Consider the following 20,770-nt stretch of genomic DNA (forward strand, 5'->3'; position numbering starts at 1 on the left):
TTGAAGTTTCTTCTTGAGATCATTTAAGTGTTTTGAAATATCAACAAGGAAGACCAAATCTTTAATCCATTCTTTGTTTTCTAATTCCACAATTTGCTTTTCCTGTAAAAGCAAACAATATTGATCAATACACATGAATATTATGCAAATATAGCAAGCATAATGATGTTAATGATAACTTTTAATAGAATAAAGTAGTTGTTTTGTAAAGCTGTTTTTATGCAAATGTTACTGATCAGACGTTTCGTAAACTCATTTACTGTCTCACGAAGTTCAAAGAAGCGATGAAGCATGTTACCCCGACTGAGCCAACTGACATCAGTAAATCAGATCTTCACAGTCAGATTCCATGTCCTCCAGAAGCTTTCGAAAACTGTCGGTGCTTTAGAGCTTTTGATTTTATTTTATTATTGTGTCTACAACCACGTCCATTACATGTGTCATTAGCATTTTTGAACATAAAATGCAAAGGGCATTATCTCCTTTGGGAAAATAGAAAACTGTTCTTACCATTCAGCGTGAAATTTGCGTTTATATGCTTTGAATGTGCCATCACGACTTTCCAACTGGAATAGTATCGCTGCCTGACACTGACTGCTATTCAGGTTACGAACATCAAACTCTCCCATTGCCATCTTTAGTCCTTTGCGGGAACGTCAAGAACCACTTCTGGTTCGTAAACCAGTAAATCCTCATCCATACTTTAAGGTTTACTTACATTAATGGGGGTCGAATAGTATCCGTTCATTGTAATCGCGAGTAGAACATTAAGTCATATTAATTACTTCTGTAATAAAAACATGTTGAGTTATTAGATATCAGACTATTGTAATCTATACTGTATAGAAAATTGTAGACCTACTTACAATATTACATGGCGAATGGCCTATTATATCTGATGTTATTCTGTGGCTGTCTGTACTGTAATGGCAAGTCGTTGGTTTCAGTTGTCCTCTGTGTAATACGCTATTGATATTGTCTATTGTGTAATATTGGACTATTTTGTCGTGACGTTTAGAAGTTGTATAGAGTTTTTCGGATGTGAATTAAATTTTCGTTAGTTATAGTTTTATATTTTGATAACTATCTCGTGATTTAAAATTGTTCTGCTCTATTTATTAAATTACTGTCATGACAAGGTTTTACAATTTTGAATGTAATGTAATTCATGTCCAGTCTCTATTCAATGAGTGGCATATTTGGATTTTCTTCGGTTGTGTTTGAAGTTAGAGGCGATTCTGAAATTTCTCTTGATCTGACCGATATATTTCTGTTTGCAGGTGTGACATTCTATACTGTAACTGCCGTTATTGTGAAATTCGTTAATTTTATGGAGTCTATTGTTTAAATTGTTATTGAGTTCACTGTGAGATTTATGAGCTATTGACATATTTTCTTTTTATGAAAAAATTAGCCAGTTTAATTGATATCGGTATGTGTTTGTTGTAAGTTAATGTGGAATATGTTTTTGTTCCTCCTTCTTGTTATTTATTAATGTAGTTATGGTTTCCTGCTTGACAAATTTTTATTTTTTATGAATTAATTTCTTGATTGCATTTCTATTGCAAAAAAAAATATCATTTGCTATTTCATGATTTTGTTATATGCTTTCTTGTAGTTCTTTATGCTGAAGGATACTTGTAATAATCTATTAATCAATAAGTTAAAATCACTAAGTTTGTGAGAGTAGGGCTATATTGTATTTATCGGAATGCAATGATTGGTGGTGGCCAGATTTCCTGCAGATGTTAAATCCAGTTTTTTTATTTTAGTGATATCCAAAAAGTTAATATTTATTTATTCACTTAGCCTACTCATCGAATTGCGTAAGCAATCTTCAGTAGGTTCTCGAATATAGACTGCGAGTGCACTGTAAAAAAAGTCCGTTCATAAGCAGAAAAGGGCAAATTGCAACAATAAGTAGCAAATTTCCTAAGAAATAACTAATAGATAATAAAAGACCGAAGAATACAAAAAAGTAGCCTATATTAATTCGTGTTGGAGTGACATGAGTTTCTATTGCATCCTCCTTTGTCTGTGATGTCTCAACCTCCAACCCTTGGTTATAAGTGAAATAGACACTGGCGATTCTGATTATCTGCCAGAAGATATGGAGGAGAAAGCGAGTACGTAGTGAGTCAAAGTACTAAGTTTCTCCCTGTTGTTGTCAGATGTTCACCGTTGACACGTAGGGCAGTAGGTATCATTTTGTTGCATGCATGTCGAGTTGTATGGTGATGTAAGGTATAAATTTACAAACACAAACATATATTGTACAGTTCCTGGAATTTTGGTCAATAAAAAACATAACACGGAATTTTTATTAATTTATTCTTTTAGAAATGGTAATATTTAAAACCTAGATTTAAATTGAGGATTTATTATTTTACCTTTGCTGAAAACACATATTTGTGTATAACAATGACAAACCATCATGCAGCATAAATCGAAACAGCTTCCACAGTTTTTTGTCCTTCCTGTCAAATTACTGAAAATGAAGAGAAAGCTGTTCAATTTCTCTCACTAGGATGATTCATAGTAGACATATTTGTGTCCATTAGTGATAAAAAAGTAACAGTATTTTTATTTTGAATCATTAAAATGTATATTATGTTAAAATCCAACATTATTAAGAAATATATAACAATATAATAATTAAAATGTATTTAGCTTGACATGTTTCAGGACTTGCTGTCCCATCTTCAGTAACTTTCTGAAAATACGAAAAACAACACTATTGTAATGTATACGTCTTGAATTATTTCTCAAATTTAATTAATGTAGAGTACAATATTGTATTAATAAGTTATATAGATGTAAACAATGAAAATGGACATAGTAACGTTGTAGTACTTAAGAGGCGTGATCAGCTGCTGTTCACGCTAATGCATCGTGCTGATACGTGTTGCCGACTGACTGGAAGCTCGTAAGCTCGGAACTGTGTATACGTAGTTTAACTACGGTGGTCATTTTGTGAACGACTATGTAAGTCAATGAGAATGTTCGTGTCTTCTGGTGCTTTTCCATGTAGGTTTTTCTGAATATTTCATTTATCTTTATACAGGAAGAGTCATAAATATGTTTGGAAAACGCGTGAGCATGCTTCTGGATCAAAAATAAGAACAATTCCTTATATGAAAATTTGACGGAAAATTCTTATTTATTGGAGAAATGGTCATACTTTATTTTTGTTATTTTTTTGTTGTGTCACAAATACATGTTTAGAAAGTTGTCATTTAACGTTTACAAAAGGTGCTCAATGTGTCCCTCTCCATTGTTTACACATGTCTGAAAACGACGAGTTCGCTCAAACAACATGTTGTCATTACGGATCAATTGGCATGCATTTTCAACAAGTTGCAATAGCTTCACTGCCTCATTCACTGGTGATGCATAGACGACAGCCTTCAATTGACTTCAAAAGTAAAAATCTAATGGGATGAGGTCGGGTGATCTGGGTGGCCAAGCACTGGATCACAGCATCCAATCAAACCAAACATAATGTACTACTGTCTTGTCACTGTGTTGTTTGTAAACAAACACTGGTACAAAATCAAAACATAAACAACACAATAATATGATAAGATACTTATGAAAACGAAAGTCACTATTACTATTCCTTCCAATAAATAAGCATTTTCCATCAAATTTTCATACAAGGAATTGTTCTTATTTTTTACCCAGGAGCACGTTCACGCGTTTTCCAAACATAATTGTCTTATGACTCATCCTGTATATTTCTATAGATTCCAAAATGTTAACTGTATGGTCTTTATTGTGTATATCTGTTGTTGTTTAGACGGTCTGAACCTCGCAAGTGATACCAACAAAACATCACTTATGAGGCAACTAGGCCTACATCGCCGATTAGCTTCAAGTGAGATGTACTCTCTGATTAGATGTACGTATCAGTCATAACTCAATCAGAGGTGTGTATATTATGTATATTTGTCCTCCTTGGTGTAAAAGGCACGAGCTGGAGACTGCTTTCGCATGTAGGCCGCTTAGGTGGGCTTATTGTGGTTACTACTACCTGGAATGAACTGGTGTGCATGCCCTTAGGCTCCCTGCTCAATAGATTCCCCTGCGAGCAGCCACGTAACTTCCTCATAGCCTACATAATCCCTTTGTCATTCCGCGTAGGCATCACCGCGGTCCCTCAGATCAGGTCCTACAAGTTTCCACGAGCCCAGGGTAGAGTCCATTGTTCATAGCACTATCACCAGCAACCAATTGCCGCATATCATGAGGTCCAAGTTCGGTGACGGCTCGCAGACGGCTCTACAGGAGAAAGCCTGAAATATTGGAAAGAAACGGAGAAGATGGTCAAAAAGAGGAAGTGTAATTATGATGGCGAAATGAGTCCGAGGTCCAACACCGAAAGTTCCCCAGCAATTTTGCTTCAATTGATTGAGGAAAAACCTCAACCATGTAACTTGTTTCAACCATGATTTCAGCCCGGGACCGCTCGTTTCACAATTTGACATGCTAACCGTTACTCCACACCAGTGGACCAGTTAAGCACATAGGGTAAGGTGAAGTACCCAAATGAGAGAGACTTTTTTTAACTGCTTATAAATGAGGATGGTAATAGAGATTTTAAATCTGAATGTGTGGAATAAATACAGCATTTCGTCTATTTTTGTAATTGACAATACAATTTTTAGTCAGTTTTTATTATTACTTTAAATCATTAAAGAAAGTAAAACTGGGAAATAATGATGTTTTGGAAATGGGTTCGAAATAAGAGACACGTGTGTTATTTAAGTTTATTTTTTAACTTGTACAAAAATTACTATCATTTGGCTCAGAATTGAAGCAATTTATAACATTGTGAAGTCATGTAGATACTTTAATAAATTCAGGTCTAACTCCTCTCAACAGAAATTCTGTTGTTTATTTGGCTTTTTTCCAAGTGAAATTAAGATGGTTTACGAAAAGAACACAAAGTCGGTCAAATCAGACATGAATGTGCTAATCTTATTTCGACTACTATTGCTAACGTTAATATTTTGCTAGAGAAAGAAAAATGATAGAATATTAAATTTCGATCTCCATATTTTATTTTTAAGTTGATTCCACTTATTTTGCCGACACCTTTAATTGACACAATTCTTATTTCGGTGTACTGAGCAAAGTGGGCAAATGAAAGGTTCTTCATCAGTGCTGCAGTCTTCGTGTGCCCAACGATGACATTTTGAACACTGAATCTATTTCTCTCCCCTGGGCCCTGGTGTCGTCTGAAAAAAAAAATCAGTGCAAAACAAGCACTCTCCATAATCATAATTTTCTCCACATTCCGAGTAACTAGAGTTAATTAATTGCATTTCCACATCGGATTCTTCATCACTGGACGAACTTAAGCAGTGCTTTTTGGACTGAGTTTTTCTGTGATTTTTGTTGTTTTTCGAACAACTTCTTGCGAGCTTCATTTTTTCTTTCTTTTCCTTCTCTAAACTCTCTATCTCATTTGTTTCTGATAAGAGTTGATATTATGATAGCTCATTTTCCTGTCCTGGATGACTTTACATGCGACTACCCACTGGTTGAAGCTTGCGGTTTTTGAGGTTGTGGTTGTTGCCGCTGCTGCTTCTGTAGGCATAACTGTGGTATAATCAAAGTCACCGTTTCTGGCGCGTGAAATAAGTAATGGGAACGTTGAGAGCGAATAACTCATCTTTGCAACAGCCTATGGGCATTAAAGCTGACAACTGTGATTGGCAGATTGCTTACGTGACGTGTTGGGTGTTACCGTTCTCAGCTACACTGGCAACAAGTGCTCACTGACTGGCTTTTTACTCAAGAACACGAGCCACAAACGCTGGCACTGGTTATAGTGGTGACATTTACACAGATCCAACGAAATTTTCGAAACCAGGAATCACAATTAAATTTGACAGTTTTAATAATTACACAAGATTTTTATTACAAATGTATAGAGAATATTTTACGAATTAAGCAATTATGTTTTGATCTTTAAGTAAGGTAAATATTGTCGGACTGGCCAATTTTAATTGACTTTAGCTATTGATATTATTGTCATCTCAATGAATAATTAATTTTAGTCATTAATAATAATACTTAATCATTTTAATTAGTAATTTTTAAATAAATAATTGAGGACAATGGATAATTACTGATTGACCTAATTCGTAATTAATTTTAATTAATAGTCCAATTAACCTTTCATTGGTTCTTATGTAGTTACTGGCAGACAAACTGACACGACTGGAAGCATTAACGCTTTTCGTAAACTCTCAAAGGTTAGCATAATAATAATACCAAATAAGGGTTCTAAATAAGAGACATTATCTCTTTATAGGACCCATATGTGTCTCTTATTAGGGAACAGACCAAGTAAAAATGAAATAGCTACCCAAGGTCATAAATTATTATCTTCCTTATTAACAACCTACCTTTTTATATACAACATTTTGCCAGCTATTTTATAAAATTAATAATAAATTTGTTATAACTGCTGTTCTCTTCCTCAACAAAAACCAGTAAAAAGTTCAAAGTATGAAAAATTACTTTGTTTGCTCTCAGCTTCGTTGCTTATTTTAAACCGAGGTTAGACAAAGAACACGCTGCCTTAAAAGCACAAACATTGATTTACCATAGTTGTCGAGTTGCAAATTACAGTATACCGGAGAAGTTAACAATGTATTTCTTATTAGAGCCCTGTCTCTTATTTGGGTACTTTACCTTACTAACAAAAACATTTTGCTACATCAATTTCTTTATCTAATCAAGATGTAACAACATAATTCCTAAAGAATTACATGTTAAATATGCTTATCTCTTACTTCGCTTTGATAAAACTATTCACATTATATACCAACCTGACAGTGAAATGCAGTTAGTCACTTATACTGACTTCAACAATTAGAATATCAATCCAATCTTTTGTTCACCCGGAGAAGAAAGTAGATCTAGATTTCGAAACCCTGTGAATTTCTTATAACTTACCAGCAAATCTTCTGTCCGCAGTCTTGACTCTGTGGATACCGCTGTTGCCTCCCATCTAAGCGATGCGTGGTTCGATTCCGGTAATGAGCAAAGAAAAAATTATCTTCCATCTACAGGACTAGGTGTTTGTCCCTTGTCATGTACAGTTTTGTGTTGTCTCAGCTTGGCCCTGTGTCGTGCTGACCACACGGTCGGAGAGGCCCGTCATATGTGCCTGTCAAGTGTTGGTCTACAGATATCCTGTCCTACAACGCATTGCATTGTAGGTGGGTACGAAAGTAAGAGGTTAAATACAACTAAAAAATAACGTATTTTGAGTGACAGTTAATCCTGCAGAAATAATCTTAAGACATTTGCAAACTTGAATTTCCTCACAGAAATGACAGAGGATTAGAAATTCATAGTGATCATAGCGAGTGATATCTGTACAATGATTCAATCCCATCACTACTTCTCATGGTGTAAGAGCTACACGAGGGGCGAAATCAGACTCGAATATCTGCTATTTACAAAGACGTAATATATAGTAGGCCTATACTAGACTCACACGGAACGCTGATGTCCTGTCCAAAAGAGAGTCCGTGGATATCCAGAGTACCGCAATCGTTTGAGCCGGCAAATGCCGACAAATCCGCCATTGTTAGTCCAGCTCGTGCTATGCAGTATACAGTTGCATAGGAAAAGAATGTAATTTAAGTGCGAAAAAATGCAATGCTGCTGTGTTCAGAACTGTTCACAGAGAACTGAAAAAAGCGCACATTTGTTTTCTCTGTGACAAGGTGAAAGAAATAAGGAAAAAGGAAAGAAGTGACTATAAATATAAAAAGGAACGATCCACTACCTAAGCGAGCATACATTGTGTAATTAATGAATGACTGTATTTTGATATTTATTTTTTTCAAAAATTGGGCCCCAAAATATTTTATTATAACTAATCTAGAATTTAAGTTGTTTCAGCAATGATATTTCTACATAAAACAAATTAAAATCACGTACCAATTAGGATCAGTGTCAAATTTTTACCATCTTCTCCCTTTCAAATCAACCATTTCTGAATTTAATCCTATTTGCTATTTTCAAGAATGACATAATATATTTGTGAAGTTCTGAATTCATTCTTGAGACAAGATTGTATTGTTTGGCTCGATTGGAAAATGCGGAGACCGTAGAAACTAGAAACCCTATTAAGGTTAGACTGTTGCGAAATTTCAATTTTCTAAACTATTCTAGGTTGATCTCTGAAATTTTGTACTTTTAATTTGTAATTTTAAATTGTGTAAATTTAGGTTTTCAAAAATTGCTACTATTATGGCCAGAATTTTTGCCTACATACTTGTTAGACCTTCAGAAACAAAACTTATTATACAATTTTCCTTTTATTTTACTAAAAAAACAATTAAAAATATTTAATGCACTAAAAGTGTAAAAACAGAAAAAAATTCAACTCGAGCATAAAAAATAGTATTAAAAATACCTTTTATTGATATTCTGGCTTATATGCATATATATTATCAGGCAGTACATCTCACTTGACGATATGTGTCAGAGGAAGAACAATTGTTTGTATGCATCTGAAGTCTCATTAGTGGAATATGTAGCTAATCGCCGAAGTATGCATTGGAGGGAGAAAGGAACTGGCCACCCTACCCCATTATCTCCTGGCCAAGTTGCCTCATGAGTGATGCCTTATTGGTGGTTCTTATGAGATTCAAACATGACTTCGGACATTTGACTAAACAACAGCAACAACAAAAAGTATGAGTGTTAGGTACAATCCTGATAGTAAGATTGTTAAGAACATATTCAAAAACCTCTATGATTTTTGTAATACAGTAAACTCTATGTAAACTGTAAGAATTGTTTATGTATTTTCGCGATATGACTTCCTAAGCTAAAACGATATAAAATAAATAAATAAAAAAAGCCTCTACATAAATTCATGCACGTAGTACAAAATCGGTAGAAAGAGTTGAATGTTTAGCAATGCAAAATTTACAGTAAATTAATGTTGAGAAAATTCACTTCAAAGTTTTGGATGATAATAATGAACCAGGTCTCTGTCTTTTTTTATTTTCTAGGCATTTTGAAACATATAGACCTAGCATGTTATGTTATATACAGAACTTACCCTTATATACATTACCAAGCTGTGCACACCTAACCTACACTAGTAAATAAAGGTGATTAAAAAAACTATGTAAACTTATGAAAACACTATAATAAATAAATATTATTTACAAATCACTATAGACTGTAGACACTATTATAACACTAACAATAAAACTGTTAGAAACTTGCAAATATTTCGTGTATCACAAACAAACACCAAACATGGAAAACGCGTTGTTATGGCTACTAGCAACAAGTGGAATTATCCTTTAGACAAGAATTGTGCTCTCCTTTGTAACTGAATGCTTTTAAAGGAAAGCAGCCTTTGAAGTAGGCCTAACACCAGTTGGATTCTGTGAAAAAATATTTCGAGAAGTCGAGTGGCTCAATCGGAAATCTAATATAAAAAATAATGTATGAAATAGAGCGTAATTTCCTAAATGGTCGCAGAATTCAGAGTGGAGGGCGTGGACGGAGCATTTAAATCAGGCTCCGCCAGGTCGACTCAAGATCGCGAGAGGGCGTACAGGCCTGCTTACGGCTTCCACTGGGGGCAGTACAGTTGTACACTGCAGCTATCAGTGGTGGAACCTATCGAGGTCGCTAGGGTCCACCGGTGCACTGCATTTTGCACCAGGAATATTTATGTGCTAAAAACATGAACCTTAGCAATGTAATGGATGTTGTTGTGCGAACAATTAATTTCTTAAGATCTAAAGGAATCGCATGGAGTTCGGGGCACTGCTTGATGATATTAGCAGTGAGTATGGGGATTTACTCTACGAGGTAAGGTGGTTACGTCGAGGAAAAGTTCTGGAACGTTTTCTGGCACTTAGGAATGAAATTGCCTTATTTATGAATGTTCAGCTGTCAAAAAAAAAAAAGTGGCCGCACTCGTGAACAGCGAATATTTTCAAAGTCCGCTTCGGATCGCGGCGATGTTACACAATGCATGTGCTTGAAAAAACAGTTCCGGAACTATGAAAGTGTTCCATATCTGCGCCTCGTAGACCAGCGGTAGAGTGCTTGTTTAATGATTCAAAGGTCGTGGGTTCGGGCCTTCTTCAAGTTTTCATTTTATTTTTTAATAGTTCTTTAGTGATGTAAATGATATTCAAATTATCATTTATATCCAGTTATCGTTCTTTATGGATATCACGTTATTTATATTTTGTTATCGTTCTTTAGAGATATGAATAAAATTCAGGTCATCATTTGTATTCTGTTACCGTATTATAACGATATGAATAATAATTATTATTGTATCTCCAATGCGGGATAGCCCTATTTTACATATGTATGTTAGGGCTATAGTTTTATACACAAAAATGATAAGCATAAAGAGAAATGGAAAAGAAAATTAAATTAGTTTACGCTATGTAAACAAAACATAAACAATCCGTAAATTAGGCATTGCGATTGCAAAACAAATATCAGGTATCAATTTGAAACATACAAAAACATTAACAACACACATACGTAACACTTCTATAACACAAATATGCAGCTTTCCGTACCATACATCATAAATTAATACACAATAGTCACACAAACACAATTAAACTATAATTACGACATTGCGACGACATCAAGCATCCCATTACTGACTCACATACATAACAAATCAAGCATCCGTTACAACACATACACTTCAACATAGTAACCACACTTTTAAAAGTTACAAATTTGGATCCAAGAAGAATAAATAGGACACTGTTACTAATTACTATTCTTCTACAATTTCTTAAATACATCTGTAATAAATCTGTGAAATTCCGATATGAATAATATTCACGTTTTTTATATTGTTATCGTTCTTAGCGATTTAAATAATATTCAAGTTATCATTTATATTCTGTTTTCCTTCATTAGCATTATAAAACAATATTCAAGTTATTTATATTGTTATTGTTCTTTCGCAATATATTAATTAAACAAACCGATATTTATCATTTATATTCTGTTATCGTTCTTTAGTGATACTGTATAAATAATATTCAAGTTATTTATATTGTAACCGTTATTTAGGGATATAAATAACATAAATTTAATATTAGGTTTGGAAAAATCCAGTTGCATAATACTGGTATTAGTTTTTCTTTTTGTATTATTACATTATACTATCTTGAACCACAATAAAATGAAAAGGAGTAACGAGGAATTGAACCTGAGATGTTGACATCTAAATTTCGACGTTCGTCCGCTGAGCTACGAGAGCAAAAGTGTGGAAACATTTTCGGAAAAATTGGCCCAATCACACTCTAAGATTTTCTGATGATTCGTAGAAGCTAGTACAGGATGCGGGGGGCAAAGGCTAATTGAGAGTTCCCGGTCTCTGACCGGGTCAAACATCCTGATAGAATTAATATTTAACCCTTGCCGTGACTTTCGGTGAAGTCTGGAGGGCCCAATTAGTCAAATCCACTCTCCTCATCTCCACGCTTGGGTCCCCTGGAATTTAATAAGATGCGAAAGAGATAGTGGTGTGCGGAAAGCAACGGGATGTTACCGCATTTAGGCCTATCCTTCCCAAGAAAACTGCAAACATGAACAAACGAAGCTTTTAATAGAAGAAGGATCTTCTGCGGACCTCTGGAAAAAGAACTAAGGAAGATACTAGTGAAGTGCTTTGTGTGGAGTGTGGCATTGCATGGGGAAAGAACATGGACATTACGACAAAATGAAGAGAAACGAATTGAAGCATTTGAAATGTGGATCTGGAGAAGAACGGTGCGTGTAAATTGAACAGACAGAATAAGAAATAAAATTGTGTTTGAAAAAGTGAGTGAAGAGAGAATGATGCTGAAACTGATTAGAAAGAGAAAAAGGAATTGGTTGGGTCTCTGGTTGAAAAGAATAATAGACGACATTAGGATACGTGGATCATATGCGGAGACTAAGAGGAAGGTAGAAAACAGGAAAGATTGGAGATTGCTGGGTTTGCAATGAAAGACCTGCCCATGGACAGAACATTTATGTGTGTATGTTCAGAATGCCTGGAATATCGTGTCTAAGAACAGTCGCTATTTGCAAAGACTAGTCAATTCCATGCCCACTCGACTGCAAGATGATCGAGATAAGAGGAAGATAGACTAAATATTGAATTGTGGCTTTTTGTTTTGTTTTTTGAACGCTTAATTGTTTGAATGTTTTAAGGCCGATGCCAGTAAATTTGTTTTGTTTATGCCACGAAAGATATTTTATTGAGAATAAAATCTTTTTTCTTTCCATTTGCAGCCACAACATCATAATGATAATGATAAAGTCATGGCATAATATATTAATGAACCTGATGTTAATTACTAAAATAATCATAAAAGAGAAAGGAGCCATTATGTCTAGTTTGTCTCTTTCAAAAACAGAACAAAAAAGGACATAAAAAGCACGAGGTTGTAGTCGAACGCAGGACCTCATGAATAAGTGGCCTGAACGCTATCATTATGCTATCGAATAATACACAGTTTACTTCAATTATAACTGTAGATATCAGGCAACGTGGTCCAACAACATGTAACATCGCCTGTCTCCGAATTGTAGCGAAGATACCCGAAGGGAACTTTGTTCCAGGAGAGCGGCCACTTTTTCTTTTGACAGCTGTACATGGGAAACCTGTTAGAAGTCTTGGACATGGAAGTATATAATGAATAATGCAACAATTGTGCGAAGACTTCGAACGTAGATATCAGGAATTTATAGAACTTGAACAACAATTTAAGATATTTGCAACACCTTTTTCAGTGAATGTCCTGGATATTCCTACTGAACTACAATTGGAAATACTTGATTTACAAAGCTACAGGATAAGTATCAAAACAGAAAAAGTATTAACCATTTCTATACTTGTTTTCCACGAGAAAGGTTTCCTAAACTGCACAATCTCGCTGCAAGAACGTTGTGCATGTTCGGGACAACCTACGTATGCGAAACACTGTTTTCTTTAATGAAGTTTACAGACTCACGTTACGGAAGCCAATTAAGTGATGAACACTTGAAAGCATGTTTGCGATTGGCTGGTACTAAAACAATAGCTCCACGAATTGAAAAGCTGCTTATTAACAGAAAACTGCAAAAATCGCCGCGAATCTCTGATGTGTAAGGAAAAGTACTATTATTAGAGATTTGAATAACAACGTTTGTACTGTTGTTTTATTTTGTTAATTGAACTGTATAGCAATGAGAAGAAGACAAACAGTGAACAGTTTTATTTCGTAGTATGTTAATCTGTATAAAAATGTATGTTTTGTTTTGTTTCGTTGTTATGCAAACATGCAAAAATTTACTTCGTATATAGTTAGTTAACTGTACCAAATTGTATAGAGTACTGTTTTCAATATAGTGCAATTAACAGTGAAAGTGTGCTTCAATTAAAAGCTGAAATTAATTTACATTCTTATCACAAATTTGGTTCACATACAAGTTCTCAGCTCCGCCACTGTGGAAGCAGCTACCCTTGCCCGCAGCCGTACGTCAGGGCTTGAGGGCTTGTACGTACGCACGAGAGTGTAGTCACTTGACGCTCCCTGATTTAAATTAACAGTCAGAGCCCGCAGCCTTTAAAAAATGTGACCCTAAATAGCTGATAGACCGGTAGTATGGTCATGAAAATTGGGAGAGGGCATCTTTAGAACAAAAATGAATTTTTAAAGGTAAAAACAAAGAAACGATTTTTTGACCAAAAATGACAAAACCTCATGTCAGTGTATCCTTGGGGACATTATACTGAAATTACTAACTTCCATATTTTTAAAGCTAAATTCACAAAATATTTATCACTAGTATATCTGGTTGTTAATAACACATGTACAAAATTTCGTCTCTCTCTATGATAAGTGGTTTGCATTTTATTAATAACTTAATAGAATAATATTCTATTGCTTTATACAAAAAGTCCCTTGCGTCACAATTTAAAAGTAATGGCAATATAATTTTGAAAGATGATGCTGTACTATCCCTGTTTAATTTTCCAAGCCATTTGCAAAAGGTAGGATATATTATCTCTGTTGTTACACTATCAATATCATTAAAACTCAATCAGTAGTTTACGACAATAAAGAATACTTAATTGTTGGTACTAGTATATCAGACTGTAGAGAAATCCTACTAAGTGAATTATTTAGACTTACAGATCAGATATTAAACACAATTAGTGGAAAGGTAACTTTTTGTTTTTATTATGTAAATTAATTTATCTGCAAGATAATAAAAATAGATTCAAAATATATATATATATATATATATATATATATATATATATATATATATATGGATAAATAAGTAAATAAATAAATGGCTATAATAGTTATGCCTACTTTGTGAAATTATGATTCAGGGTTCATGATCAATATGTATAGGCCTAACTAAACTAATAAATTAGCCAGCCGTGGGTTTGATCTTGTTGGAGAACATGCTATGTTTCAGATGTAAGGAAATGAATACATAATTTCCAGTGGGAACTTAATATCACTAATGGGATTCTAGGAGGGGGGGAGGGAGAGAAAAGTTTATATTTTCTGTTCAACCACCTTTTGCCGTTTAACAGCAAATATAGATCACATACAAATAACCATTTTATATTTTGCCGGATAGCCTATATATTATGAAAATAGCAAGGAATGTCATCATATTGATATTACATATGTGCATAAATTTACGTATTATCACTCCGCAAGCAATGATATATATTTATTTATTAAAATAACAATACATTATGTAAAGAAATCCACTCGTAAAAAGTATGTTTTTTTATTTTGCATAATGTGATAATGTTTAGTTTTTAGGTCTTCGTGTTACCTATTATTTGCAATGTATTAGGTACCGGTAGGCTACTTTTTATAATTGATAGCATTCCCTTTATTAATTGAAGAATGACTTATAAATGTAATGTAATTTTACTACCTTTGCGCATTATATTTTGCGTAGTTAGTTATGTCCTGTGGTCTAAAAATACTGGAAATATAATTTTCGATTCTCTAAAACTTAACAACAGGTATTATCACATATTTATTTCACTTAAGAATTTGATTATAATAAGAACTTGTGTAATCAAGGTGCATGTATTTACGTCTTGTGATCTAAGAGTAATGTATGTTAATATAATTTTCGATTCTCTGAAACCTAACAATATGCTGATTAACGTAAAATCATACATTCTATAATGTGTATTGTGTAGGCCTATTTATGGATGTATGAGCATGTTTTCTATCAATTGCTGCGTACGTATTTTCTTTCCTTTAATGCTCTGACCCATATCAATGAAACTTTGAATATATTTATTTCGTCCTAATTTTACGTTAAACGTCGAAAATGGACATAATCTGTTAATTTTAGATCATCACAGCGTTAAATTGTGTGATTTACGTACTGCTAATATGCGTCTGCTCTCCAACATCATGGCGGCAAGCGCAGCGTCCGATTTGCCCCGGTTTCCTCGTTCCGCGCAGCCGAGACTGTAGGGGCTTGGCTATTTAGTAGTCAACTGCGTATCTATAAGACGGAATAGGGCTGCTGCACGTTCAGTGCTGCGATTTCTCACAAATGTTAATCTGGAGTTCGCCACCTACCCTGGCCATAACAACTGTTATAAAGGACATTTATGTCCCGAATTCTCAATGTAATATACAGTTTTCTTATTACACGAATATGGGGTGATCTTGCAATGATTAAACTACTTATAAAAATTAAAGAAAGTTCTCCAATTGTCAATTTCTTCAGAGTCGTGACGGATAATAGTAACATGATGTGTATCGTTCGAGAAAGATAGAAGAATTTATTCTACAAAAGCACAACATAAAGTATAATTCAATAGCACATATCGAAACGACTATATTACTCCATTTACATGATTTATGGTTAATTAAGTACTATGCTAAGAGACTGGACAAAAGGAGAAGTGTTTTTCTACATGAGAAGTTAATTTATCACCATGTAAATTGCAAGTTATATGGAATTGCTTTCAACGAATTTCAAATAATGAAACTGATAAAATACGAAATGTTTTACTGGAACAGTTTCACTAAAAACTTGTTAATCTCATAAACAGTCGTGTGAGAATTTCTTAGAAATAGGGAGGTTAGAAATTATGAATCCTCGTAAAATCCTCAGTAAGTTATGTAGAATTTAGGATTTTGCATGTTATTAAAATTCATTTTCTAATTTAAACTGACAACTTCTTCTGCGCAAACTTTGGTGCAGAATTACACTTACATTTCATGGGACTAATTTTCTGTGACTATTTTTGCCTGTATGCCTCATGTATGATTCATACAAAAATTTGACAATATTTTATATAATTTTATTGCGTTGTTTTATATTACATATAGAAATACGAATAAAATATTGCAATATTTTTAGCTGCTCTTATTATATCATGACATCTTATCCAACACATAGAGGGATCTTCCCTATTTGAATTATGGAATTTTCAAGTTTTATAACATTATAACTACAGTGACATCAAAAACTTTTTCTTGCATTTTTAATTCCTTATTGATCTAAGTAGTGTCACTCCTTACAATTAGCATAGCGCTACACACGATTCGTGGAAACTGCTGTACAGAGAGCATGTGGTCGTGCGTATGATGAAAGTATAGGTTGAGAAAAAGGTATGTCGCTGATATTGGAATAAAAATACAGTGATACAGTGAGCCATTAAGAAATCAACAAAACACATTTTATTTTATATTTGCAAAATCCACAATCTGGAGAAACTGAAAAAGCTATGTGCCTCAAATCGACATGTGGATATGAAATAAAAGTTTAACATTATTACATAAACAAACAAAATGAATCTCTCGAGATTATAAATTTAAGAATTAGACTTAATTTAAGAATTCCATAAGAAATGTTCGTTTCTGCAGCGAATCTCTTTAAGAACTTACGAGGACTCTTCTGCATTTTTCTTTTACATTTGCAACTAAATCTTCTTTAGTTTTGTAGTCTTTCCAACATAACCTTGTAATCCCCTGGTAGAGGGGCAGAGAAGGCCTGACGGCCTTATCTCTACCAGGTTAAATAAATAAATACTAAATAAATACTAATACTAATACCTTTTCCGTTCTGTGAATCCAGTTTCTCTAAATTTATTAACCAAATTATTAAGACTTCTGCGGAAGTTTTCAGTGATTACATAATCAGGAAAACGAGAAACAAACTGTTCTTCACAGTCTTCAATATTTTACTTCCAGTTTCCATCTCCATCCTTGAAGTATACTTCAATAAAAAAAAAAGCTCTCTATTGCACAGGAAAAGCAACCATGTCTTCGAAACACGCTACCACTCTATGGGACGTCGGTAACAGACACACAGCAACTGAATGTTGTGCTCCTTCAGACTGCACACAGCACAGTGAGAGCGTTCCGACGGTTGCCTTGGTTTATAAGCACGTGCCTGTAAGGTTATAGTAAAAAAACAAGGTGCAATAAAAATGTAAAGAAAAAGTTTTTGATGTCACTGTATAAACAAATTTAAAATACCAACTTTAGGATTAAACAAACGGTTATAAAGCGCGGTTTTATGCAAGGTTCCCTTCATTCTCCTGCGCTATACAATATGGCAACTGATCACATACTTGAAGAACTTGTCCAAGAAACAATAGCCTCGGAATTCGATTTCCCTGTACATTCTGACATGAAATCGTTAACTATATTCTATTCGGCTTTACAGATGACACAGTTGATATTATTAACGACAAAGAGTCTGCGACAGAACTTACCAGAATGGCTATTCAGAAATTCCAAGAAATCGGACTGGCATTAATATGTGCAAGTCAACATGCATCAACATTGTGAAAGGAAAGGTCCAAGGAAGGAAAATGCATATACTCAACGGAGATATTACAGCGTTTTCACAAGGAGAGACATTCAGTTATCTAGAGGTGAACTTTGAAGGTGAAATTACATTAGACCCACAAACAGCGATAAAACGCTTAAAATTTTAATTAGAATCGTTATCTTCCTCTACCCTTCTCCAGTGAGAACAAACATTTTCTGCCCTTAATTCCTCAATCTATCCAACACTCATTTACCCATTCCATTGCACTGTTAAAAAATCACCTGAGATGAGACATTGCATTGTATTTTTTTTTCTCTTTTTTCATTGGTTTGCTATTTATAACAAAACTATCGATGTAATAATTACTATTCAAATTTTCTTTTGTAAATGGAACAATTTGTCTTCTAGGTAATCCCTGTTTAGGGAAAATATTTAATAATAATAATAATAATAATAATAATAATAATAATAATAATAATAATAATAAAATGAATTAGTCAATTAAATATATAATTTAATTTAAGAGTATTCTGTAAATTTAGTGTATACAAATTATTAAAGAAAATAATATTTTTTAGTGTAGAGCGTTGTCTCTTCAATTGATCTATACTCAGAACACTCCTTTGATGTGACATTCCAATACTTACCTCATAATGTTGTTGTTAGAACTGTTAACATGATACACTGAGTTGGATTCTGTTTTGTACATTAACATTTAAATGATATGTTTTAACCCAAGCTAAAACTTTTTGTTTTAATTTTTATTTTGTCGCGATTTCATAATAATGGGCTAATTTTCTTGAGGGATATTACAAATCTCTTCCCCTGGCATTTTTTTTTTTATAATTTAAGGGACTAGTCATTTCCGGTGAGTAAGATGATGGTAGTGTTTGTGATTATTAATTATGATGGGTATCACTAAGATTGTCTCATTGTAACCATAGAGGCCTTCGTATATCACGCCACGGGATGTATAGAAACTTTCCTTCCCACATTGCGCCTCTCGTACGAGCCGAAGTTGAAGGGCGTTTATGGGGCATTCAATGCGTGCAGTTCACCTCAGTCTGTTGATGAACTACTGGAGGAATTACTCATTCGTCCGTAATGTAGAGAAAGTTAATTATTTTTTTATTATCTTAGCATATTGTAAGGATTACTCATTAGCCGGTAGTGTAGTGCAAGCAATTGTATTTTTGTAATTGCTTTAGAACAAGGAAGAGAGTCTTCATTTGTGTAGAGTGAAGTGCAAGCCATTATGTTTTTTCTACTTATTTGATAATGTGAGTATACTGCAGTAAGTTCTTATGGTCTTAAGCTATTCAAAAATTGGAAGAAAATATCCAACATGCAATTTCGAACATTTTGTATGAAGAGATTAGTAATGTATTTCACCAATAAAGCAGAAGAGAGACACTTTGAACATCTCTTACAGCAGGGAGCGTCAAGTGACTACACTCTCGTGCGTACGTACAAGCCCTCAAGCCCTGACGTACGGCTGCGGGCAAGGGTAGCTGCTTCCACAGTGGCGGAGTTAAGAACTTGTATGTGAACCAAATTTGTGATAAGAATGTAAATTAATTTCAGCTTTTAATTGAAGCACACTTTCACTGTTAATTGCACTATATTGAAAACAGTACTCTATACAATTTGGTACAGTTAACTAACTATATACGAAGTAAATTTTTGCATGTTTGCATAACAACGAAACAAAACAAAACATACATTTTTATACAGATTAACATACTACGAAATAAAACTGTTCACTGTTTGTCTTCTTCTCATTGCTATACAGTTCAATTAACAAAATAAAACAACAGTACAAACGTTGTTATTCAAATCTCTAATAATAGTACTTTTCCTTACACATCAGAGATTCGCGGTGATTTTTGCAGTTTTCTGTTAATAAGCAGCTTTTTAATTCGTGGAGCTATTGTTTTAGTACCAGCCAATCGCAAACATGCTTTCAAGTGTTCATCACTTAATTGGCTTCCGTAACGTGAGTCTGTAAACTTCATTAAAGAAAACAGTGTTTCGCATACGTAGGTTGTTCCGAACATGCACAACGTTCTTGCAGCGAGATTGTGCAGTTTAGGAAACCTTTCTCGTGGAAAACAAGTATAGAAATGGTTAATACTTTTTCTGTTTTGATACTTATCCTGTAGCTTTGTAAATCAAGTATTTCCAATTGTAGTTCAGTAGGAATATCCAGGACATTCACTGAAAAAGGTGTTGCAAATATCTTAAATTGTTGTTCAAGTTCTATAAATTCCTGATATCTACGTTCGAAGTCTTCGCACAATTGTTGCATTATTCATTATATACTTCCATGTCCAAGACTTCTAACAGGTTTCCCATGTACATTCATAAATAAGGCAATTTCATTCCTAAGTGCCAGAAAACGTTCCAGAACTTTTCCTCGACGTAACCACCTTACCTCGTAGAGTAAATCCCCATACTCACTGCTAATATCATCAAGCAGTGCCCCGAACTCCATGCGATTCCTTTAGATCTTAAGAAATTAATTGTTCGCACAACAACATCCATTACATTGCTAAGGTTCATGTTTTTAGCGCATAAATATTCCTGGTGCAAAATGCAGTGCACCGGTGGACCCAAGCGACCTCGATAGGTTCTACCACTGATAGCTGCAGTGTACAACTGTACTGCCCGCAGTGGAAGCCGTAAGCAGGCCTGTACGCCCTCTCGCGATCTTGAGTCGACCTGGCGGAGCCTGTCTTACAGCATAGCGAAGATGCAGCTGTATTCATTTTGAAGTTGTGTGTAAACAATTGCCCGTTAAATAGGTTTTATAAACAGAAGTTACTACCGTAGAAATGGCGACCAATTTCACGGTAGAATAACTGCGCGACGCGTATAGTAGAAAATGCCGCTGAGCTTACAATGTGAGCGAAACGTCGTATAC

At 34.3% G+C, this 20,770-nt stretch overlaps 1 protein-coding gene across 2 annotated transcripts in view; it reads right to left on the bottom strand.

Annotated features, from left to right (window-relative positions):
• Positions 1-2,286: 2,286 nt before the first annotated feature.
• The window catches only part of LOC138715372 (transient receptor potential cation channel protein painless-like), a 57,065-nt gene continuing 38,581 nt past the window's right edge, over positions 2,287-20,770 (bottom strand). The window contains exons 2-3 of one of the 2 annotated variants that reach the window (XR_011336264.1): positions 6,970-7,214; positions 2,287-4,295 (exon numbers count right to left, since the gene is read on the bottom strand). Coding sequence is in view for 1 of the 2 variants with exons in the window: in XM_069848220.1 (XP_069704321.1) it covers positions 4,282-4,295 (14 nt within the window). In the remaining variant the exon portion in view is untranslated. The remainder of the gene's footprint in view (positions 4,296-6,969; positions 7,215-20,770) is intronic. The other variant, XM_069848220.1, reaches the window with a different exon arrangement.

Source organism: Periplaneta americana, chromosome 15 (assembly GCF_040183065.1).
Source record: "Periplaneta americana isolate PAMFEO1 chromosome 15, P.americana_PAMFEO1_priV1, whole genome shotgun sequence".
Classification (NCBI taxonomy): Eukaryota; Metazoa; Arthropoda; class Insecta; order Blattodea; family Blattidae; genus Periplaneta; species Periplaneta americana.